This window comes from Idiotropiscis lumnitzeri, chromosome 2, assembly GCF_059441095.1.
Source record: "Idiotropiscis lumnitzeri isolate Australia: NSW breed Sydney's pygmy pipehorse chromosome 2, RoL_Ilum_1.0, whole genome shotgun sequence".
In the NCBI taxonomy this organism is placed as follows: domain Eukaryota; kingdom Metazoa; phylum Chordata; class Actinopteri; order Syngnathiformes; family Syngnathidae; genus Idiotropiscis; species Idiotropiscis lumnitzeri.
Window position 1 is genome coordinate 9545724 of NC_142392.1, and position 26228 is coordinate 9571951.

General features: G+C 43.9%; 1 protein-coding gene across 1 annotated transcript in view; it reads right to left on the reverse strand.

The window, feature by feature from the left end:
* Positions 1-13598, reverse strand: part of LOC148341634 (uncharacterized) — a 36376-nt gene extending 22778 nt beyond the window's left edge. The window contains exon 1 of the mRNA XM_088287903.1: positions 13076-13598. Within this exon, the coding sequence (XP_088144029.1) occupies positions 13076-13598 (523 nt within the window). The remainder of the gene's footprint in view (positions 1-13075) is intronic.
* Between the last annotated feature and the right edge of the window lie 12630 nt (positions 13599-26228).

A 26228-nucleotide genomic window follows, 5' to 3' on the forward strand; every position in this document is an offset into this window, starting at 1 on the left:
TTTCACCCCAGCCAAACATTTAAAATACATTTAATGCGTCCATCCAGGGTTACTCGGATCTCATCAGTGAACAAGCGCATGCTGCAAGGAATGCATCTGCATCTTTGTCTTACAATGGGCTTAAAAAGCGAGAACATCACAACCCCCTTTTCTACCAACAAGCCCAGGAACATTTAGTTCTATCTCTAAATGCAAAAAGACATACTTGTAAACATATTTCACTTGAAGGATTCCTATTCTATCAATGACATTATGTTGCGATGGCCCCCAGTGGTCTGCATCAATATGTTACACAATAGCCTGTGTGTGCTAACTTCAGCTCGCTTCCAGAAACGTCTGTGACTATGTCAGGAATGAAATAGGGCATCGGCCGCAACGTGCTTCCTTTTTAAATGCTCGTTTATCACTGTTGTGCTGCTAAAAGGAGGTTTACATCGTAGGACGTAATTTTGTGAAATGCCCCCATGGTCCGGTCCAAATCGGGGTTGCACGCATTGCTTCGTATGCGGCAGGCATAAGCCAAGGTAGCACGGTAGAAACAATATAAGACAAAGTCGACGCACGAGCTTTGACTTGACCAAACCAAATGTGTGTTTGTCTTTGTGTCCTGCAGACGTCAGTGAAAATGATCTCTGTTCTGTGAAAGAGGAGCCAGACTTGACTCACATCAAAAAGGAGGAGGAGGAGGAGGAGATCAACAAGTCACCACTGAATGTTGTCCCTATAAAGACTGAAGATGAAAACAAGGATGAGAGTGAGGACAACAGAGGGGCGGAGCCTACAAGCAGCAGCTCAAGTCATCACGTGACAACAGAAGGTGACGGCGACCACTGGGCGCCATCACAAGCACATAATGAGGACACATTATCACGCTCTCCTGATGATGATGATGATGGGCAAGCCAAACGTGAAAGGGCATGTCACACTGACAGATGGATATGTTCTCACTGTAGGAAATCATTAACTTCAAAATTCTCTTTAAAACTGCACATAAGAACACATAGTGGAGAAAAACCTTTTTCCTGCTCAGTTTGTGGCATGAGTTGCTCTCAAAAGTCGCATTTAACAAGCCACATAAGAACACACACTGGAGAAAAACCTTTTTCTTGCTCATTTTGTGGCAAGTGTTTCTCTCAAAAGTCAAGTTTAACAAGACACACAAGAACACACAGTGGTGAAAAACTTTTTTCCTGCTCAGTTTGTGGCAAAAGCTTTTCTGTAAAGTCAAGTTTAACAAGGCACACAAGAACACACGCTGGAGAAAACCCCTTTTCCTGCTCAGTTTGTGGCATGAAATTCGATAAAAAGTCAAATTTAAAAAGGCACACAAGAACACACACTGGAGAAAACCCTTTTTCCTGCTCAGTTTGTGGCAAGAGTCTCTCTCATAAAGCGCGTTTAACAGAACACACAAGAACACACACTGGAGAAAAACCCTTTTCCTGCTCAGTTGGCGGAAAAAGTTTCTCTCGAAAGTCTACTTTAGTAAGGCACTCCAGAACACACAGTGGTGAAAAACCTTTTGCTTGCTCGGTTTGTGGCAAAAGCTTCTTTTTTAAGTCAAATTTAACAAGTCACGCAAGAACACACAGTGGTGAAAAACCTTTTTCCTGCTCAGTTTGTGGCAGAAGCTTCTTTGAAAAGTCAACTTTAACAAAACATAGAAGAACACACAGTGGTGAAAAACCTTTTTCCTGCTCAGTTTGTGGCAAAAGCTTCTTTTTTAAGTCAAATTTAACAAGTCACGCAAGAACACACACTGGAGAAAACCCTTTTTCCTGCTCAGTTTGTGGCAAGAGTTTCTCTCTAAAGGCAAATTTAACAAGCCACACAATAACACACAGTGGTGAAAAACCTTTTTCCTGCTCAATTTGCGGAAAAAGTTTCTCTCGAAAGTCACAATTAACAGCGCACTCAAGAGCACACACTGGTGAAAACCCTTTTTCCTGCTCAGTTTGTGCCAAGAGTTTCTCTCAAAAGTCGCATTTACGAAGCCACACAAGAACACACAGTGGAGACAAGCCATTCAGTTGCAGCATTTGTGCTAAAAAATTCTCCACTAAACATAGTGCTGAGAGACACAATTGTGCTGGTGAGAATAGCAGCGATCCTTGAAGCTTAAAAAAAAGAAAACAAAAAACTGAAGGAACTGACTCTTTGTGGTAAGATGTAAATGTGATTTTGAATAAAATATAAATTACATTTTGCAAAGCTCTTTTAATGACACTAAGCCAATGTGATCAGTGCCAGAAGAACCATTGTGTCTGAGTGATGATGAGTTTTTTTGTCTTTACATCAAACATTATAAATAAAATTGCTTTTGCCTGGAACAACATTTGTGAACATTATGCTTTTCAGTTGTCTTTTTGTCAGGTTTAAATGCCCTGACGCCTTTTGGGAGAGCTTACTGAAATAACTTACTAAAGGTAACGGCCAAAATAAAAAGATGGCTGAGAGGCCAGGAGGAACCAGACATGGCGTTCATTTTCACCGGCCGGCGGGGGAAAGAGTGGGACAAAGCGGAAGCGAGCAGGCAGTTCCGCGTGACTCCTTCCTCTCTCTTCCTCCCTGCTCTGCTCTGCTTTTATTAGCTTGACTCAAGAATCACCAGGAGACAAGAAATTAAAATACAATGAAAGTCTGTTTAGTCTAAACTAATCACTAGAAGACTCCAACAGGCAGGAAATCACAACTCACGGTGTAAAGGTTACTTTAACTAAACACATTGTTCGAATAATATTTAGAGGTTATTATACATTTGCCATGACACAGCTTTATTTCAATTTGTGGTGCGCATGACATGTTGCAAATTAGTGGAGTGGACTATGCTTGAGTGTTTACAGTTTGAGTGGAGGTACAGGAGGAAACCTTTACTGCAGGGAGGTGTCTGCAATTGGCAGGGCGGCGGCACTTCTTCAGAAGTGAGGATGAAGTAAACAACTGTGACGACCGACTCTGCTAGGGAAGGAGGGAAGTAACATAAACCGAGCTGTTAAATGGTGTGGAGAGAGTTTACAATTTATTTTTAGTAAAGAAAAGAGCTAGGGTTTAAACAAATGATCTCAACCAACAGGTATTAACCCAAGTTGACAAATGTGTATGAATAACAAAAGCAAGTGTCTCCAAACTTCACAAAAGTCCAAACAAGAGACACAACAAGCGCAAGCGAGGCAAACTGAACTCTAAAGTCCCAGCCGCCCTGAGCAGCAGAACCGAGGTCCTTTTATTGGTCCCAGCTGCCCAGGTGGAGCTCGTTGGTTGGGACGTCCATGAGTAACGAGCAGGAAAGCAGTCCACCAATGGGGAACGAGCGGGAAAGCAGTCCAGCGCTGAGGCACAAGTCCATTGACTTTACAAACGAAAGGGTGGAAGAGTTACTGCAATACAACAAGGGCGTGGCCTTGTAGGTGGGCCCGAGCCCAGGGCCGTAACACAACATCGTGATGAGCCCTGATAGAAGAAGTTGGCACCAAAGTCTGACGCAAACAGCATCGTGCTGGGTCCTGTTAGAAGATGTTGATGTCAAAGTCAGCTGCGACCCACGACGGCACGCTCATGATAAACCGGACTAAACAAGCTTTTGAGAAGACGAACTGTACCACCCTTGAGTGTAATCTGATTTCTCAAAGTGTAATCTGATTCCTCGATGTTATAAAAGGGAATGTGTGAAAAACATCGAGGAACAGAAGGGAGATGAAGTTGCCAAGTAAACATTATTAACCTCTCTGTCTCCACTTGAGCTGAGTGCCTCTCTTCTTTCAGCTATGAACCCTATATGTCAAATTGGCGAACCTGACACACATCTTCAGGATACAGTGTGTGTGTGTGTTAAAATAACAAGTAAGTGTCTATGTGTGTGTATTAAACATTAATGAGTGTATAAAAACATGATTATGAATACACAAACTGATTACCTCTCCTCAGCGCATCTTACATTTCCCCCCGTTTGTGGGTTTAAATCATGGCCTTACGGCTTTAAGACAGATCATCATAATGAAATCATACAACAGTGTGATTATCAGTGGAGGGGTGAAAACCCTCAGTAGGGACAAAATTCCCCTCCTCCCTTCCGGCGTGGAACGAGATCCTCATAATTTGATGACCATCAGGGAATAAAACATATATATATATATATATATATATATTAAAAAAACATTTCAATATGCCTAGTGAAAAAAAAAAAAAACTGTCTCCACGCAGAGCTTGTCCCTGAGGTGACTTGGTGGAGGCCCTTGCCTCGTGGTAGGATGGGACAGCCGTCCTAGCTTCCCGGATCTTCGTGTGTGGTGTCTGTGTGCACATGTTTGGGCAGGGGCAAAAAGGGTCCATGTGTTTTTTAGGTTTCAGTGTCCAGTTCGAGTTCGTCATTGTCCAGTTCAAGTTCATCATTCTCAACATCAATTAGGTTGGAATGGTACGTTTGGGCAACAAACATACGATTAACCATAGTCTTTGTCATAGGAACAATGCAACATGAACAAACAACACATAACAAAATGAAAACTATGATTATCCCGATAAATTGTGTCTTTCAAATTTTTCATAGTGGTCATAACATCAATAATTGTTTCATTTTACTAAAATTTTAAATGCAGTAATGTTCTCCAATCAAGGCTGAAATTTCTTTGTTATGTACGTCATTAATGTCCAAACAATATCTAATCTTTTTGTTCTGTGGCTCCAACATTCGTATCTGTGGCTGGTTGTGTGGTTCTGATGTGCGTGTGGTCCGAGATTGTGACTCGGGGAGGGATTCGCGTTGCTAGGCCTTTAGCTGGAAACCGGTGAAGCTTGCACTGCGACTGGTGGATCCAGTCACCACGCCCCGCGACCTTTGCAGCGTCGGGGTCACTGCCATCATCTGGCGAGGGCCATCTCAGCATTCACTTGTCCCAACGAAGTTGTTTCAACGCCTTGAAGAAGAGTTGGTCTCCCACACGGACGTGGTTTCTCTGTGGATCAGAACACACTGACCAGTAATTGTGTCTTTTGCATCTTTTTCGGTCAAACATGTCTTTCATGTGGACTGGGACCGATGTGCCAGTCGCTGGTGGTTCTGATGAGTCAAGATCTGGGAATCTATACTGGGTGGCCATATAGGATTTGTTTGCACCTTTGTTATCCCAATTTGTGCATTCAATTAGTGGTGTATTTTTCCTGGCGTGACATCAAATTGTCAAGTTGATTTGCTGCGTGTGTGTGTGCGTGGGTGTGTGGGGGTGGGTGCGTGGGGGTGGGGGTGTGTGTGTATGTGTTCATTTTCCCTTATAGTAATGCAGTGCCGACTTTGAGGTCATGCTTTGGGCTGCAGCCTTCGCTGCATTGTCAGCGAGGCAGTTTCCAATTGTATTTGGGTCATTTTATTAAGTAAGTTTTGCTTTTTTACATAACTATTTAGACGTGCTTTTATGCACAACTTTTCTTTTATCCTTTGTGATTTTTAAAGCACCCGTTCGCCCAAAGTCGACAGAATACACGAACATTTTATCTTGACTGTCAGTTCACATTGTAAATACAACCCATACAAGATGGGAAACCCCAAATTTTGACTATCTCACACCCGCCTAGGCTCTTCCTGCCCATTCTAATAATTTCTCTCTTACAAATGATCTGTTTTGTGACCTTGCTTCTCAAACGCTTCTACTCCTCACCAGTCCGGAATGTGCACCTCATTTCTTTCTTAACAGTCTGGAATGTGCACCTGGTTTTTGTGTCTTACACGCCTGAATCAGTGCAAAACATCATGCTGCTTGTCTTGAACATACAGAATTTAGCATCCCTTGAAACAAAATTTCCATTTGCAATCCCCAAAACAAAAAATGTTCCTCCAGTCGGGAGAAAAATGTCCTTAAAAAAAAGAAAAAATGTCCATAAGGTCAAGTCGCGGTTTGGTGATAATTTGGAGCGGCTTCCACAGTCGTGTGGCGTCTTCTACTGGTGCGGGAAAAAGTGACGCTGGGCTGAAACGCACCGCACCTTATCAGTGTAATGTGTCCCTGTGACAATGAGGTCGCCGTGCAATGTGAATGTGGTGGACAAGAATATAATTTTTTAATTCCTGAAGCAGCAGTCAAGACTGCTTGAACACACTCTGACGTGGCTCTTACCACGGGATCCAATTATTGTGACTAATATGCAAATGAATTCACTTTCCTGTGTTTCTGCAGCAACACAAGTCCATGAAGCCATTTTTTTTGCAGTCACTGTTTGCTCAATGCTCATAGTAATTTGGTAGTGCGTTAAGATGCTCCTTTTTGGTCTCATGTTCCCTCGAACATTATGTTTACTACACACTACACATGACCTACAAAATTTTTAAAAAGGTTTGTTGTCCTAGCTGTACTATGGATATCAATCCCCCCTGTTGAGACATGGGAATTTCCATGACTCAATTTAGCAGTTAAATATCAAGTTGGTAGTGCTAACACATCGTAATCAATGAGTTCATGCTTGACAAGTTCAAAAGCTTTGTCAGCCTCAAATGTTCAAACAATTATTCTCTTCTTGCAAATATCATTGGCTTATCATAAATGATGTCCAGCAATGGTCGTGTGATTTCTGAGTAATTTGCAAATCATGAATTAAACACCTATAAAAACATCATTAACTTCTCTGTCATTGGTTTTAAGGCTCTGGCAATGATTTTCCTTTTTGCTTATCACCGATAATGCGCCCTTTTAAAGTTTTGACGTCTGTTTGAATTCGCCCTTGCTTATTAATTCTGATATTAAAGTCCAATTGTGTCAGTGCATCACGGCCTAATAAGTAAAATGCACGTTGATGTAGAACTTCTTCTACACAGACTTTTTATGTTTGTTTTTTTATGTCACGTGATCCTCCGTTGCTACCACAACTCGTCCTGAAAAAGTAATGTTTAAAACAGGACTTTCTGCTTTCTCCTTTTTTCTTCCTTTTGCTCAACACGTTCATGCTTTTTGTGCATAATTTTCTTTTCCATTTTACAAGTTGGCCAATTTAAATTAGGTTGTTTTATTTAAAAAGCCTGCAATTTTCTTTTCTTCACATAATCACAAATTTCTTATCACAAAAGTGAACATGTTAATTCTATTTTATTTCCTATTTTCTAATCTTGTGACTTATTTCACTTTAACCAGCTCTAACTCAAAGTGGACAAGTACACATAAATGTTATTTGTAGTTTCTAATTTCTTCTTTGCTTTAATGAAAATTATAGCCCTTGCCAAATTTTTTCCTGTATCATTTCTATTTCTGCATTTCATTCCATTTCTGGCCTACCTTAATACTGTTGGAGTTTTTAACTTTAAATGTACCAAAAGTTTACCAAAATAGTTCGAATTAATTATCTGACTCCATTAATGGTTAACCAAACACAACCTCCATTCTTCCAACAATTATGCGCGCTCGTTTTGAGAGAAAGATGACCAGGATGCCGGCAACTTCACACGGGAGCGGATTTATTCTTAACAGGAGATCTAATACAAAGTCTGAGAGGCCCGGTTACAGCAACCAACAGGAAAAAAACAACGCCCCCCCCAGTTGCCCAGGATCATTTGTACATTTCAGCAACCAAAGCCAAGACTTCCTACTCTTCCCCTATTGGCTATGTGTCATCTGCAGTTAACTTTAGCTTTCTCTTAGTGGACGTCTTCTGCCCGCAAGGTGACGTGTCGGCTCTTCCCACGGTGCGCGCCATGGCAGTTGTTTGTGTGCTCCACTGCCGATGAACCACTGGATCTGTTATTCTGCTCTCACGGTCGACCGTGTGACCATCTCACACAACAACAGACGGGTGGCCTTGATCGAAGTCCGGGACCCTTCGCGTCTGCACACTCAGTTCTCCGACGTGCGGCTCATCCTGCACAAAACATCTGCCACCCATGCATTTCACACAGCCTGGCCTGACCTTTTCTCATGCATTGATTTAAAGCCCAATCAGTATATATCTTTATTGCATTAAACTGAATACATGTCACTTGTAGTCAAGCTTATAAAATCCTTTAATCCCTCTCATGGCCTCAGCGAACTGAGGCCATCACCCCCGCCAAAATAATAATAGAAAAATAATAACAGTAAAAAATGTAGAATGATATCTAAAATTTTATTCCCTCTCATGGCCTCAGACAACTGAGGCCATTACCACTTACTCCGCTGAACCCCATGGACCTGCTGGCTGCCAGAGGAACCGGCTGTGGGTCCGACACGGGTATCATCATGTACTTGCCACCCGGTCGCAACGGGCCCAAGGTGCGCTCGAGGGTTTTAACTGTAAGAGATCTGATACAAGGTATACAACAACATCCGCAAAGCACCATAATTAGCTGTAAATACTGCCACTGAGATTAATATAGAGCTAATCAGACCTGTCCATTTAGCAAAGACATTCAACCATCCTGACCATATTTCCGAATCTACACCTGAATGTTCTTTAATCTTTTTTTCAAAGTTTGCAAACCTTCCAATGCCTTGGTGAGACGCCCATCCGGTGCCGTGTTGTTTGGGATGAAACTACAACATTGATCCCGAAATGTCCCGCACACTCCTTGTTTTTCAGCCAATAACCTATCTAAAGCAATCCTATTTTGAAACATTATTAATAAAGTTTTTGACAATTGTTTATGTACCGCCTCTAATTGATCCCAATTTAACTGGTCCAAATCTACAGGTGTCACACTCACCGGCAGGGCACACCTGCCAGAGGCATTGGTCGGCAGCCTGTCGTATCAATTTTCCACCATAACACAACCAGACGTCTGCACGGGAAAGCGGGGGTCCTGCTGGAAGAGACACATTCGTTTCACACCAATCCCACGGTATTTGTCCAATTGTGTGTCCTGCTCCATTCAACTTCAAACACGTAAAATTTTGCTTGGCCACCTTATTATCAATCACTTAAATTCTCTAAATCAATTGTGTGATTGAATAATTTCGCATATATACCAACCTCGGGGTCTTGGTCACAAATTTTATAAAACAATATCACCTGTGCGTCTGTCAACCTATCCGAGCTGTCCTCCCGTTCCTCGTACATGACCGTCTGGTTGCAGTGGTACTGTAACATCACAATTTTTGTCTCCCCTCCGTCTGTCTAAAAAACAGTCTCATAGATTAGAAGCAAACATACTAAAAGCGCAGAAAGCAAGCCTATCATTCAGAAATAATAAGAAAAAGGACAGCCGTGTCCATTTTTATGTTTGATTTGTATGTGTTTCAATTGGTCAGTATCTCACCCTCTCTTGACCTGCCCGTCCGGGCGGTCAACCTTCAGGCTTACCATATCGGGGAAAGAACTCCGGTGCGGGTTGAAGTTGTGTGTAATAGAACCACTTACAACCTTTTGTATCTAACTGCACCGTATTTTCATTTGATAAATGCTTTCTGTTTAATTAATGTTTAACATATTTAGTAAATATGAACCTGCTAAATTAAATATTTGACCTTCTGTCCCGTAAGTGTTTACAATAATGCCAGCAATCGTTATACAATCCTTCAAAAAATGCATGCTAAATAATCGCAATAATACCCTAATTAATTGTATTCAATCACCTTTTTCAATTTGTTTGTGAAGCTTGTATCAGTCACTTGAATAATATATTTTAATTAACGTAAACCCACCAAATATTATATCTATTTCAATTCCCAGACTGTTGCAATAGCTTTCTTCGAATATAATCTAGACCGTGTCATCCTCACAGGCATTGGCCCCAGAAACAATTCTCCAACGTATAAATTTAGTTTTGCTGATAATCACCACAAGCAGTGTTGGTTCGCACTAATGTCCTAATGATATCCAGCTAATATGGCACAATATTAGAATCTGGCTTCGCAACATGGGCAAATCATTCCTGAATTAAATAAAATTTAGTTCACTGAGTTCAAATATCTAACTGTGTTTAGAGATTACAATTTAAGCCTCGAGCTAACGCTCTAATTTTGACTGTTTTTTGACAAATATCCAAAGCAACCCAAATGAAACAGCAACCATCCACGCTCAAAACAAAAACTCCCAAAACCATAACAACGCAGATACCAAACCAAACCCTTTTTTTTTTTTAGCGGGAAGAATAGGTGCTCTCCAAGACATAGACAGCTCCAAGACCGCTGCAGTCTTCACCTCCTATTGTCTCCCGAATGCTTCAATCCACCTCCAGGCCGTGCCCACACTGCTTCTGTCAACTGGGGAGGGTGTAGAGACAGTAAAAACAATACACACACCGAATTACCTCTTCCGAGTGACCCGTCTTGTGAAATTTTGGATGCTGCCAAAACCGAAGAATTTGTAGTGGGTGTTAAAATATGATATTCTGATAGTGATGCGGAGTATTCAACAACTCTGGGGCCTAAATCTTTTGTATGATGATGTGCATCGATATTCAATGTGATTTGTGGTTCGGTGAAAGTAAACAATTCATACCATTTCCGCTGCTCAGGGACAAGGCAGGCGTACGAGGCAACGCCGGTAGACATGACAAATGTATAATCCTAATGGAAGATCTACTCCTGACTAAATTTAGATGAATGCATTTTGATAAACCAAACCATGTGTGACCACATGTACAATGTAATGTCAATTGGTGAATTGAATGGGTGGAGGTTGCTACACCACTCAGACCAGAGCAGGAACAGGGCATACCCACCGCGGGAGGATGGGAACCAGGTTTCAGAGCTGCCCTCAAATGTTTCAGTTCAGTTTAGCCACTGGGAAGGAAAAGAGCACGACATATGCTCCCTCCGTGGGATGTGCACAGTCAAGTTCAGTCCCATCCGGAAATGCCACTCAAATTCCAGTGTTCGTTCAGTCAATGGCAGTGACTCAGGCAATCTCGAGAGTCCACAAGGCTCACTGGAAGATGCGGAAGGAGCTCACAGCTCGCCCCAATATCCAGCACCATCGAAAACTTGTCCATCCACCGTCCCCGGAATCCAGGGATCTGCCAGTCCTCGAAAGCTGAAGCTCCGCGGCCCCCTGTCATGGAATGGGGTACCAGTGGGTTGGTGTCAAGAGTGCGTTGGGAGTGGGTAACGGTGGCGCCTCCTGCGCTGTTGGAGCTCTTTGTGACAGGCATGGCACCGGACCAGAGGATGGAAGATTCCAGAAAGTGGCTCGGTATGGACTGCTCACCACCCAGTGACCCCGCAGCAAGAGCACACCCCACTCACAACCCCTGTCTATAACCACCCCTACCTCTGTTACCGCAATCGTTGACCAGCCTGGTACGGACAGCCAGCCTGCTGTGGCGCCACGTCACCCGAACCTTGCCTAGGAGCAGCAGAAGTGGAAGGAACAGGTGCAATGGGACCTGTTTGCGTCAACGGCTGCATTAGCTGCTCCCCTCCCTTTTTTTTATTTTATTTTTTCTCTCTCTTGGCCTCCCTAACCTGCAAGTACAACAATGTTTAGTCACGCTCCTTAATCCAATCCCATATTTTCCTTTTCTGAAGTCGTGCAAAATTATGTACAAAATGTGTTCTACTTGGACCGATTAGCATTTTTCATTGATGGACTATTTCGCCTGATGTCTGCCACCGGAAGAAGCACGCCCTTGTGGACGGCCAACTGGAACAGCTGTGTAATGTTGACATTATTGGATGGGTCACTGCCGGAAGTCTCACTCCATTCACGTCTCGCCCTGGCCACATAGACCAGGCCTGTCTCCTCCCCTTCCCCACCTGAAAGACACAGCCACATCGGCCCCAACAGGGCCAGAAATATCTGATGCACGGCACGGCCAATCTCACCTGAGGTGTCCCCATTCAGCCGGTGACCGTCATGCTGGTCTGTAGGTCTGGCCTCGGCCTCAAGTAAGGACAGTTTCTGACAAGTAAATTTTGTCCCGCATGTAACTCTGTAATCCTGTTTTGAAACAATTCTGATACTGCTTATGATCAATTACAGCATCAATAAGAGTGACTTGTAGCGAGACTGATACCCAATCGCCAGGCTACAATGGGTTAAGTTGTCTGTTATATCCAATCAGACAAGCGTGAGCCCTTGAGTAGACACTGCTTATAATCAATTACAGTATCAAATAATATAATAGTCACAACTCATGATCAATTGCTATGACTTATTATTAACTTCAGGATCGCGGATCGTCGGCGACTTACATGGACAACAAACACTTCACTGCGTTAAACAAGCAGCACATTTTATTTAACCCACAGTATAAAGTGTACAAGCAAGCAAGCAACAATTGTATCTCAGCTCATAGATTACATGCAATACATAAATCTCATTACCGTGTGCTGGAAGGACGGAGAGCCCCGGCGTCCTCAGTAATGCGAGCAAAAAATACGATGCTGGGCGTCCGCGCGTAGAACCCTCAGCCGACTCCACTTTCGTTTTGCCTCCGTTACATTCTTATAGCCAATATCGCACCCCATCCCCTCCCGTTCGAGTGCGCTTTGATGGTTTGCATGGCCCTTCGCACAACCTTGGCCTTTGCCAATCCTTACTCCCTTTTCGATACTCCCTTTTTTCGTTATCGGCTGTACCTTTTCGCATGAGTCAGACATTCCTGGTGCTTAGGCCCTGTGCGAATTCCCTCCAATTATTCCCATTCTCATAACACATAGACACAGACATCTACTAACGCGTGTATATAGGTATAAAATGGTTATTATGCAGCATTTATGTGGTAAAACAACATTAATAAACCATATTTCACTTCAGTGATGCACAGGAATGACATTACAGCTCGCTCCACAGTCTATTTGAAATTTAACTTGTGTAGTGTCAATTAGCATACCAGCAAAGAGTTGTTTTTCTGGAGTATGTCTGTCTCCAATTTGGTTCACGTTCTCTTTTGTCTCAACGATGTGGGTTATCATCATAATATCTTCATATTCTTCTTTATCTTGCTCTTGAATTGCATTCACAGCGCTATCATTTTTACCATGTGCATTTTTTGTCTTACACATAGCAGCAAAATGATTATCCTTCCCACATTTTTTACACTTTTTTCCAAAAGCAGGGCACTTCTTTTTATTCCACTCGTGCTTCTTGCCACAAAACTTACAGCAAACATCACCTCTGCTTGCTTTTTCTTGTTTGAGTAGATGCACTTCCTCCTCTGACTGCCCTTGCAGTGTTTTACCATTTTCTCGTGACAACTCTTTTGCTCGACAAATCTTCATGCATTTTTCTAATGTCAGATTGTCTTCTCTCAGCAGTCTTTCCCTCAGCGCATTGTCGTTTGTGCCACACACGATTCTATCTTTTATCAATGAGTCTCTCAGCTGCTCAAAATTGCAGGTGCTGGCCAAAACTCTCAATTCAGTAACGTACTTGTCCACATTTTCGCCCGGTGTTTGATCTCTCATGAAGAATCTGTATCTCTCCACAGTCTCCTTTAACTTAGGGTTACAATGTTCGTCGAATTTTCTCATCATCTCCCTCACGGTAGTTCTTGCCGACACATCATCCATCAACAACGTGTTCAACAGTTCTCTACCTTCTTCGCCTATGAGGTAATGAAACAGCTTGCATTTCGTGGATTCCTCCGAGTCCGGCATTGTCAGGTCCACATACAATGTGAATTCCTCTTTCCACGCTTTCCACGTCTTCGTCAAATTGTTTGAATCCAAAGCCAGAATCGGCGGCGGTCGCAGTCCTTCCATCGTAGCGACTGTCCGTAGTTAGCTTCCGTGCTAACAAGCTAGCGATCCTTTCAACACTCTCTTCCCGTCGCCAGTTATGACTCACGCGCTGCCACCATGTTTCACTCTGTCCTTTTTCTCATACAGAGTGGACGATTAAAGCATTGACTTGCTTACTTCACTTTTATTAACTTCTTAACTTTTGCAGTACAGTACGTTACTTCAGTCTGTTGACATAGGGAAAACGTCACTTCCTCCTTCTCTCGTCCGTCACTGTAATCGGCCCCTAAGCAACATAACATAACTAACAATAATATTGTTACAGTTGTGGCAGTTGAAATGAGCACACACGACTGACTGTGAACACGTCTTTATTCCAAGACTGCCAACAACAGAATAACACACAATCACAAATTCGCGCCAACAAACATTAACATGAATACGCCCCCAAACGGGATGCCTGCTGGGTGAGAGGCATGGTCCTAATGTCCGCCACACAGCCCCCCCCCGAACACCCAGAAGGTCGCTCAGAACAAAAACCTCACAGGGGGCTTCACCGGCCTGCCACAACGACTACGCAGGCCATCCTTTAGTGGTGCAGTTGAAACCCGGTGGGCAGGGGGGTCAGGCGAGACAGGAGCGGGAGCACGACACACAACGTCGTCGCGCGGAAGTGAGGGCGTGGACTTTGGAGGGCGACCGCGGCGAGGGACGTGGGCCGGCAACAGCACATCGCCTGCAACCAAATGAGCTGGTTTTAGCCTATCTACCGAGACGCACTCCCTTCGCCCACCCATATCAAGCACAAAACTCTTATCGCCGCGCTCCAGCACCCTAAACGGGCCGTCATACGGTGGCTGCAAGGGCGAGCGGTGGGCATCGTGGCGCACAAAAACAAAACGGGCTGACATAAGCGCGGACGGCACGAATACCTTGGGAACACAGTGGTGAACCGGTGCAGGGCTCAGGGGCCCCCCCGACAAAAAGGAAAAGGGCGGAGCGTCCAAACCGTCTGGCAGAAATTCACCAGGTACGCGAAGCGGCTGACCGAGCACCAACTCAGCAGGAGCGGCGTTAAGATCCTCCTTCGGCGCTGAACGTAAGCCGAGCAAAATCCATGGCAGACGGTCGACCCAGTTACCGTCCGATAACGCAGCTCGCAGCGCAGCTTTAAGTGACCGGTGAAAACGTTCGCACAAACCGTTAGCCTGCGGATGGTAGGCAGTAGTGCGGTGCACGCGCACACCCAACGATACTGCCAAGGCTGACCAGAGCTCAGATACAAACTGGGGGCCCCTGTCCGAGGTGATATCGGACGGCGTGCCAAAACGCGCGACCCAGGACGACAGAAACGCACGGGCTATATCCACCGAGGTCGTGGAGGACAGAGGAACCGCCTCTGGCCACCTAGTCGTCCGGTCCACCATAGTGAGTAGGTGAGTAAAACCTTGCGAAGGGGGAAGGGGACCTACCAAGTCCACATGCACATGGTCGAACCTCCTGGCCGGAATCGGAAAAGGTTCAAGGCTCGACCTGGTGTGTCGGTGGACTTTGGCACGCTGACATGCTACACAGGCCGCTGCCCACATCCTGACGTCCTTACGAAGCCCGGGCCAGACAAACTTTGCCCCAACCAGCTTGACCGATGCACGGACGCCAGGGTGTGACAGGGAGTGGATCGAATCAAAAATCCGGCGACGCCATTCCAACGGAACTACAGGACGAGGGCGGCCCGTGGACACATCGCAGAGGAGAGCAGTGCCACCGCCCCGCAACACCACCTCCTCAAGCTTAAGAGCCGTACTCACTGCCTTGAGGTTGCGGATGTCAGGATCAACGGACTGGTCGGCAGCCATTTCCGAAAAATCAACCCCGAGCTGGACTGGACACACGATCGCGCGCGATAAACAATCAGCTACAGGGTTACACTTACCGGCCACGTGCCGAACGTCCGTCGTAAACTCTGAAACGGCCGCCAAGTGCCGCTGCTGACGGGCCGACCATGGTTCAGTAACCTTTGACATCGCAAACGTAAGTGGCTTATGATCTACGTAAGCCGTGAAACGGCGTCCTTCAAGAAGGAAGCGAAAGTGGCGCGTCGCAAGGTACAAAGCCAACAACTCTCGGTCGAAAACACTATACTTGCGTTCGTTATCCCGCAGCTTTCGACTGAAAAACGCAAGAGGCTGCCACACATTTGCCACGAGCTGCTCAACCACTGCCCCAACATCTATATCAGAAGCATCTGTAGTTAAGGCAACTTGCGCAGTCGCAATCGGGTGGACCAGGAGAGTCGCACTCGCCAGGGCGTCCTTAGTTTGTCGAAAAGCCTGTTCCCGCGGTGCAGACCACTCGACAGTATCATTAGCTTTCTTATTTTTCAAGGCATTGTAAAGAGGATGCAGGAGGTGGGCCGCACGCGGGAGAAACCGGTTATAAAAATTAACCATGCCCAAAAACTCCTGCAGCGCCTTAATTGAGGCCGGGCGGGGGAAATCCACCACTGCCTTCACCTTGGCGGGCAAGGGGACCGCGCCCTGTGCTGAAATCCGGTGGCCCAAGAAATCAATCTCAGCCAGACCAAATTGACATTTCGCTGGGTTAACGATCAGACCATGCGAATCAAGACGCTTGAAAACCTCTGTTAAGTGCGACAGATGTTCCTCTGGTGAAGGACTGGCCACCAGAATATCGTCAAGATAAACAAACACAAAGTCGAGGTTGCGCAACACAGAGTCCATCAATCTTTGAAAAGTCTGTGCTGCCCCCTTCAGTCCAAAAGGCATGCGCAAGAATTCAAAAAGACCGAACGGGGTTATCACCGCGGTTTTGGGCACATCTTCCGCCTGCACAGGCACCTGGTGGTAACCACGGACCAAGTCCACTTTTGAAAAAATGGTGGTGCCCGCCAAACGGGTGGAAAAGTCTTGAATGTGTGGAATGGGGTAACGGTCATGCGTAGTCACATTGTTAAGGCGACGAAAATCACCACAAGGCCGCCAGGAACCATCCCTTTTAGGCACCATGTGTAAAGGCGAGGCCCACGGACTGTTAGAACGCCTCGCAATCCCCAAACGCTCCATTGTAGCAAACTCCCCTTTTGCTATCGCTAATTTGGCCGCGTCAAGGCGACGCGCGCGAGCAAAAACTGGCGGGCCGACCGTGGGTATGAAATGCTCCACCCCGTGTTTAGTGCATGCGGTGGAAAAGGCTGGAGTCGTTAGGGAGGGAAAGTCTGTCAGCAGGCGCTGATAAATGTCACCCGATGCCAAATAATTCGCATGCGTTAATGGCCCGAGTCCCCCAGCCTCACACGGAAAAGTAGCAAAAGAAACAGCGTCAATCAAACGGCGGTTTGCGACATCAACGAGCAGTCCATGTGCACACAGAAAATCCGCGCCGATAATGAAAGTTCCACTGGAAATCACGTCCATGGAAGCACAGAGTCACCGACCTGGAACCAAAGCTGATGATGGGCGAGCCGTTAGCCGCACACAGGGGTGGTCCACAAACGCCGCCCGCCTTGTCCACGGCGGAGGGTGTAAGCAGGCTGACTTGCGACCCGCAGTCCACCAGGAAACGTCTTCCAGAGGACGAGTCTGTAAGGAAAAGCAGCTCGCTCTCTTTGCCGGCGCCCACAGCCACTACTGAACGCCGGCGTTGGAGTTTCCCGGAGCTTCGTAGGTGCAGGGGGGAACACAACGCCGAGCCCTGGCGCCAAACCGCTGATGAAAGAAGCAGAGAACCTTCCCACGACGCTTTTGAACGACCACTGCGGCCACCGTTGACGGATCCACGTCCGGTGTCGTCCCAAGGGTGGAATCGGCCGCCACACTTTGCACGGCGAACCGTCTCGTAGCCAGCAGAACTCGATCCGCTTCCTCAGCCAAACCTCGATGATCGCCGGTCGCCAGACAAGCGGAGTTAGCCAACACTGCGCGCACCGGAGATGGTAGCTGTCGCAGGAAAATGTGCGGGAAAATAAAACCGCCCTCATCCGAACCCAAGAGCGACAGCATATTGTCCATGAGATCCACTGCCGTGCCATCGCCCAAACCGGGCAGGGAAAGGAGCCTATCTGCCCTCTCTGAGTCCGACAAACAGAACCTCCTCAGCAGAAGCTGTTTGAGCGCGTCGTATTTCCCGCCATGTGGAGGTGCTCGCAATAGCTGCATAACACGACGTGTAGTCAGTTGGTCGAGGGACGCCACGACCATGTAGTACTTCGGGTCATCGGAGGTGATTCCACGAAGGTGGAAAAGCGCTTCCACATGCTGGAACCACGAAGCCGGATCGCTCTGCCAGAACTCCGGTAGCCTCACGGTAGCGGTGACGGCTGCAAGATGAGGGAGTTGGGGCGGCATGGCCGAGGAAGACACCTCTTCATCTACGACTTGAAACATACTCAGCGTCGGGGTCACCAATGTGGCAGTTGAAATGAGCACACACGACTGACTGTGAACACGTCTTTATTCCAAGACTGCCAACAACAGAATAACACACAATCACAAATTCGCGCCAACAAACATTAACATGAATACGCCCCCAAACGGGATGCCTGCTGGGTGAGAGGCATGGTCCTAATGTCCGCCCTACAGTAGCCATTAAAAAAACGTATAGTCACCATAAAATTATTTTTAAAAAAACGTATCGTAAACATACTAAAGCTGTTGCTTTATGTTATTTACAAAGATTTTTTGTTTAAAATCCCCCTGGCTCTTCTTTTTGTCTTTTCTATATTATGTACGTATTAATAACTGTGTTTGGTTTGCTGATGTTAATAAAGTTTTTTACAAAAACCGTATGAGTAAATATTTATCATCTCATCAATATTTGCAGAACAGAGTACTGAGTTTCGAGATCCTCACAATAATAGTTCTCAAAATCATATTTCTTAGGAATTTAGCTTCGTTAAGGGATATTTTATTGACAATCTAACATCACTATACAAAGACAGAAAAAAATTGGTGGTGGGGGGAGCGAATCTTTTTCCTCTTGGTAGGGGCGGGCGTGAAATAATTGAGAAGCACTGCTAGTATATGCAGAAATTATATTCATACAATCTTGCAGCCCGAGTGAACCACAGCATTGTTGCAAGTTTGGTAGGAGAATCGGAAACGTCCCACTGCTGTAGAAGCAGCGGCTTCTCGGGGCATAGGCGGAAGTGACGTAAGAGCTGACTCGCCATTGTGGCGTTAATTTAGTTATTTTGCAAAAAAAAATTATCGACCCAATTAAAATATTATATAAAATATATATTAAAATAGAACAGCCAGGGGTAAAACAAACACAGAGTCAAAGAAATATATTTGAAAAATACGTGCTTAAAGCATGACGTCATTACCTAGCGCGCAGCTTCCGAAGGACCTCGACCAGATCCACCGACTCCACACCGGAACAAAAACAGCCACCGCTAAATTCTTCTGATTTAATGTGGAACTGACTGTAATTTTCTCATAGGATGTCCAGTGCTACTCTAAAGGACTACGACATAATTCATTAAGTCTTTGTGTCCCGATAACCTCATCTTCGCGCGTTGATGCTTTTCGGCGTAGTTAGCTTAGCTTGTTAGCTAGCTAGCCGCTAACGAAAAGAGGCACATGACTCATCGCCAAGCAGAGATCAAGTGTGGATTTTTTGGAATTATCATTTGAAAATGTGTGCAAAAACGACACCCAAGTACGAAGAGGAACTTTGTGGAATAAAAGAAGAGAACGAGCAACATCTTCAACTGCTGGGCGAAGGTTGCAAGCAGCTTCGTGTTGTGCAACACAAAGCAGGTTTGTACACGTCTTACTCTCATTTGCTTTGTATAGAACGACTTTCTATCGTTAGAAAAATGCATCACAACATTAAGTTGTTTGGGGAAATCGTTCACGGTTATTGCCATTTTATTTTTAAATGTTGCCTTTTACTTGTCGGTTTGCTGAACATTTGTTTCTGCCAAATGCAACCAGTGCAGAAAATAAATGCCAAAGAATAACCAATAGTGGGGGGTGAACTCCATGTTTTTCCCAGTATAAAATTTGAACTCGTTTAACATTTTACATTTTCTGGGTTTTATATCTTGTTCAAGCAAGTCCTTACGGAAGGAATTCTGCCCGACTCTAAAAAATGTGCACTCTGCGGCGAAAACATCAATGGCGGTTGATCAATTTTAGTGGATAAAACACAAAATATTAAGTTTTTTTTTTTTTAAATCAAGTACGTATTGGTTTTATTTATTTATTTATTAACTTTGTACTGGCTTCGTCGGGTGAGAGTCAATGAACCTCGGGTGGCCCTGCACTGTTTTGTGCACATGTGCGTAGATTCACCCCATCCAAACATTTAAAATACATTTAATGCATCCACCCAGGGTTGCACGGATCTCATCAGTGAACAAGCGCATGCTGCAAGGAATGCATCTGCATCTTTGGCTTACTATGGGCTTAAAAAGGGAGAACGTCACAACCCCCTTTTCTACCAACAAGGCCAGGAACATTTATTTCCCGGTCATAAAGTTCCTGTGGCCCAGGTGGTTTGCATCTCCCCCGACACTCATAGTTCCTGGTAATTTATGCAAATGACAATGTTGTGTTACTTTGTTACTCATTACTGACACCCTATGGCTGTTAAGCATCGTTGCAGTTCCAAAATAATTCAGTGAACTCTTAAAATATTGTGGTGTATCTTAGTCGAATTTGAATACATATTGGATAACTTTAAAATATACAGTCATTATTCAAATATGTCAACATGAAAGTCAGAGTGAAAGTGTTGTTGCTTAATTTATGTGGAGGGGTTTTGACTCTTCAAACATAATGTTGTTTTAAAATTAATTTAAAAACAGAAATTTTATAAAAAATAAAAAGGGGAATGTTGGAATGTACGAGCAGGCTAAGTGTAAATCATGCAATAAATAGCGACTCTGATGCCAGGGCCCCTTTAATTCTTTTAGAGATCCAGATTATAATGGAAGTAAAAATACCCACGATGAAACTTTCTCTAAATGCAAAAAGAAATACTTGTAAACATATTTCACTTGAAGGATTCCTATTTTATCAATGACATTATGTTGCGATGGCCCCCAGTGCCCCCCATTAATAAGTTAGGGTCCCACAACAGGTGTTCCATCAGACGCACACAATAGCCTGTGTGTGCTAACTTCAGCTCGCTTCCAGAAACATCTGTGACTATGTCAGGAATGAAATCGGGCCTCAGCCGCAACGTGCTTCCTTTTTAAATGCTCGTTTATCACTGTTGTGCTGCTAAAAGGAGGTTTACATCATAGGACGTAATTTTGTGAAATGCCCCCATGGTCCGGTCCAAATCAAGGTCGCACCACGCATTGCTCCGTGTGCGGCAGGCATAAGTCAAGGTAGCACGGTAGAAACGATATAAGACAAAGTCGCCGCCTGAACTTTGATTTGACCAAACCAAATTTGTCTTTTTGTGTCCTACAGACGTCAGTGAAAACGATCTCCGTTCTGTGAAAGAGGAGCCAGACTTGACTCATATCAAAAAGGAGGAGGAGGAGGAGGAGATCAACAAGTCACCACTGAACGTTGTCCCTATAAAGACTGAAGATGAAAACAAGGATGAGAGTGAGGACAACAGAGGGGTGCTTCCTTGTTAAATGCTCGTTTATCACAGCTGTGCTGCTAGGAAAGGGAGGTTTACATCGTCAAACGTAATTTTGTGAAATGTCCCCATGGTCCGGTCCAAGTTGGGGTCGCACGCATTGCTCCGTATGCGGCAGGCATAAGTCAAGGTAGCACGGTAGAAACAATATAAGACAAAGTCGCCGCATGAGGTTTGACTTGACCAAACCAAATTTGTGTTTGTCTTTTTGTGTCCTGCAGACGTCTGTGAAAACGATCTCCGTTCTGTGAAAGAGGAGCCAGACTTGACTCATATCAAAAAGGAGGAGGAGGAGGAGGAGATCAACAAGTCACCACTGAACGTTGTCCCTATAAAGACTGAAGATGAAAACAAGGATGAGAGTGAGGACAAGAGAGGGGCTGAGCCTCCAAGCAGCAGCTCAAGTCATCACGTGTCAAAAGAAGGTAATGAAGACCACTGGGGGCCATCACAAGCACAAAATGAGGACACATTATCAGGCGCTCGTGACGATGATGATGATAATGAGCAAACTAAAGGTGAGAGGGCATGTCACACTGACTCATCTTCAAAGTTGTCTTTAAAACTGCACAAAAAAACACACAGTGGAGAAAAAACATTTTCCTGCTCAGTTTGTGGCAAGTTTCTCTCAAAAGTCAAGTTTAAAAACGCACACAAGAACACACACTGGAGAAAAACCTTTTTCTTGCTCAGTTTGTGGAAGATACTTCTCTAGAAAGTCTAATTTACAAATTCACACAAGAAAGCACACTGGAGAAAAACCTTTTTCCTGCTCAGTTTGTGGTAAAAGCTTCTCTGGAAAGTCACATTTACGAATCCACACAAGAAAACACACTGGAGAAAACCCTTTTTCTTGCTAAGTTTGTGGTAAAAGCTTCTCTCAAAACTCAACGTTAACAAGCCACACAAGAACACACAATGGAGAAAAACCTTTTTCCTGCTCAGTTTGTGGTAAAAGCTTCTCCCAAAATTCTCATTTAACAAGGCACGCAAGAACACACAGTGGAGAAAAACCTTTTTCCTGCTCGGTTTGCGGTAAATCTTTCTCTGTAAAGTCAAATTTACGAATCCACACAAGAACGCACAGTGGAGACAAGACATTCAGTTGCAGCGTTTGTGCTAAAAAATTCGATCTGAAGCTTAAAAAAAGGACAAAAAAACTGAAGGAACCGACTCTTTGCGGTAAGATGTGATTTTGAATAAAATATGATAAATTGAAATTTGCAAAGCTTTTTTATTGACACTAAACCAATGTGATCATTGCCAGAAGAACCATTGTGTCTGAGTCATGATAATTTTTTTTGTTTTTATATCAAACATGTGATGTCATTATCCACACCGCTTATCCGGTACAAGGTCGCGGGAGGGTGCGGGAGCCTATCTCAGCTGACTCCGGGCGAAAGGCGCACTACACCCTGAACTGGTCACCAGCCAGTCACAGGGCAGACATAGACAGTGAGAACTGAGTGGGAACTGAACCCACGCTGCCTGCACACAGATCGGGCAAGTGTACCACTACACCATCAGTGGCTTTATATCTAACATTATAAATAAAATAAATTGCCTTTGCCTGGAACAACATTTGTTTACATTCTGCTTTTCAGTTGTCTTTTTAATTGTACCTAATGGAAAAGGTGTGAGAAGAAACGGTGCTTATGAAATCGGTGCCTTCCACGATGATCAATAAAATCACTTGTTCCACTTGCTCAACTGGCCTTCATTACGCTGTGAAAAGGTGAAAAACTGAACTAGAAGTTGAACTTTAAATAGAACAAGAAAGATAAATGCAAGTAGTCTCAGTTTCTCTCAAAGATTTTGGAATGTCAAGAGTGTAGCTACACCGGTCCAGCGAAAAGGCCACGATTCAGACTGATGTCCAGATTTTCTTTTTTTATTTCTCTTCCTTTGATGGCTTTAGGAAATCACGTGACACAGTGAAAACTACAAATACATACACGCCGAATGAGTCCTTGAGGCCAATGCAAACAATGTACATTAATAAACAAAGTAAAAATGAAGAAAGGCACAAATATCGTGTGCGCCTCCTGAACACAGTGTATTTATCGCTCTGCTGTTGCACGGTCCGTTCTTGCTTTCGTAAATCTTCCCGCTTCTTTTTTTTCGTCACCACGGAGGAGAGGATCCGCATTACGCAGTTCGTTGCTGCGCGTCTGAATTGCAAAAGTGAATCACCGTAATTTAATGAATACTGAAATGAATAATTAAATATTTAAGTACCTAAATAAATACAGAAATATTATAACACTCTAACATTTACATAATAAAACTGCAACATATTTCAATTTAAAATTCACAACCACATACTGAGTTAATTAAATTCATAATAAATATAGAAACATTTAATAAATATTGAACGAATTTTGAAAGATAAAAAATAATGAATGAAATTTTAAGTATTAATTAATGCATAAAATAAATAAAATAATTGCACACATTTAAATGAACAAATATGTTGACAAATATTCAAGATTTAAATAAAAATAATTAAAAAATATTGAAATAATTTTTATGTATTAAAAAAATTAATAAATATTGTCGTATTATATAAGCAAGCTTAAATAATTCCATGAAAATCGAATTAAATACTGATAGTGGTAAAGAATAGTAAAAGAAAAAAATACTTAAATAGTGACGTGCAAATAAATGAAAAACAACAGACAAATCCCTGATGAAAAATACAATTTATCAACATTTGACAAACGACAATGTGAAATGTTGATCTGAGAGATTTCTTTCTTGCGTATTCATATTCTTAAAGAACCTTAATTATTTTTTTCTTTTACTTTTTTAGTTACTTAAGAGCTCAATCCACGTGAAATATCCCCTTGGGAGATAAAAAAAAAAATCTCATGCAAAAAATAAAGAGCGACTAATTGTTTTTGAGGCACCATAGCACTGGCGAAAAAGCCTGTAAAAGGCAAAGGTGCAAATATGTTGACATTAAGAAACACTTTATCACGTCAGCTCTGGCACCCTCCCGCGACCCAGTACAGGAAAAGCGGTGTGGATAATGACATGGCATGACATTTGGAATACTGTCCAACCGACAACATGGTGGCAGATGTTTCAACAAAACCAGCAACAAAAGTAAAATTCAATACATCTGTCAAGTTCATGTTTGGGAACTAAAATGTTTGTTCATTTGCATACGGTTTAAATCTTAAGTTTTTCCGATGTTTAGAAGAAAATGACAATGATTTGCATCGCAAGTGGCGACATCTGTTGGTGAGTTGATGACAGTGCTCCACATAGCCAGCAGCCAATCATATCACAGCGGGGTGTGTCCTGTTCTTCCGCGTTCGTGACGAACAGACTGCCATTTTCAAGCAGGGGATCCATTCAGCGCTACTTTAAAAAACGACGCGATCTTTCATTCGTCTCGTCTAACAAATAGAAGCACAGAGATCAAGTGCGGATTTGTTGAGATTGTCAGGGGAGGGATTTCACTGGTCACCGAACCATAGAGTCATGGTTTCAAATCGAAACCAAAAATATCAGCTTACAAGCAAACAATGAAACAAAGAAATAAAATTATCACAAAACATGCATCTCTCATGCCATTCATATCCCCATAAGAAATAAAAACAACACAAAAACAGTACTGATGCATTCCGGCAGCCTCAGCCAATCAGATGGCTGGTTAGAGAAATGTGAGTGGTGTGCTTTGGGCAGTGTGTTTTCATTTATTTTTTTGCAGTCTGTTGTCTAAACCTGTGATGTATCTTGCTTGCAATAACATGAATGATAAGACAGACATCGTGTACAGCTGCCCTTTTGTCCCGCTTTCTCCTGCACCATCAGCCAAAGAACGTATTCACATAATGTTTATGTCACAGTCAATTTGAAGCAAAGATGTCTCAGACTTTGGCCAGCAGTGTGTGCTAAAATGCCCTCTGAAATACCTCAAGGGGAACAAGCCCATGGTCGAGAGAGTTTCTCAGTCCATATAATTGGCGTGTCACATTACAAGACGTCTCGCTTGTTTTGGGGAAGATTTAGGACTTTGAAGTGCGCCTTATGGTCGTGAAAATACAGTAAGTACCCACGATGAAACTATCTCTATGTGCAAAAAGAAATACTTGTAAACATATTTCACTTGAACGATTCCTATTTTATCAATGACATTATGTTGCGATGGCCCCCAGTGGCCCCCATTAATAAGTTAGGGTCCCACAACAGGTGTTCCATCAGATGCACACAATAGCCTGTGTGTGCTAACTTCAGCTTGCTTCCAGAAACGTCTGTGACTATGTCAGGAATTAAATCTGGCATCAGCCGCAACGTGCTTCCTATTTAAATGCTCGTTTATCACAGTTGTGCTGCTAAAGGGAGGTTTACATCGTAGGACGTAATTTTGTGAAATGCCCCCATGGTCCGGTCCAAATCGGGGTTGCACACATTGCTCCGTATGCGGCAGGCACAAGTCAAAGGTAGCACAGTAGAAACAATATAGCAATATGCTGCCATGGATATTACGGCCCTGGATGAGGACCACTGAAGTCATCTTCCTGCAGCACTTCATTCAATTGACTCTTATATTATCTCATCTATTATTGCATAGCATCATTGTATGTGTCAAATGTTGCCCAGTTGGCATCCATTGCAGCCTGGTCATCCTGGAAGGGGGATTCCCCCATCTGTGGTCCCTTCTCAAGGTTTCTCACTTTTCCCCTAATGAGGTTTTGTGAGTTTTTCCTTGCCCTCCTGGGGGTTAAGATCGGGGATGTCGATTGTGGCTATGTAAAGCCCTTTGAGACTGTCTGTGATTAAGGGCTATACAAATAAAATTGACTTGACTTGACTTGACATAAGACAAAGTCACCGCATGAGCTTTGACTTGACCAAACCAAATGTGTGTTTGTCTTTTTGTGTCCTACAGACGTCAGACAAAACGATCTCCGTTCTGTGAAAGAGGAGCCAGACTTGACTCACATCAAAAAGGAGGAGGAGGAGGAGAAGGAGGAGCTCAACAAGTCACCACTGAACGTTTTCCCGATAAAGACTGAA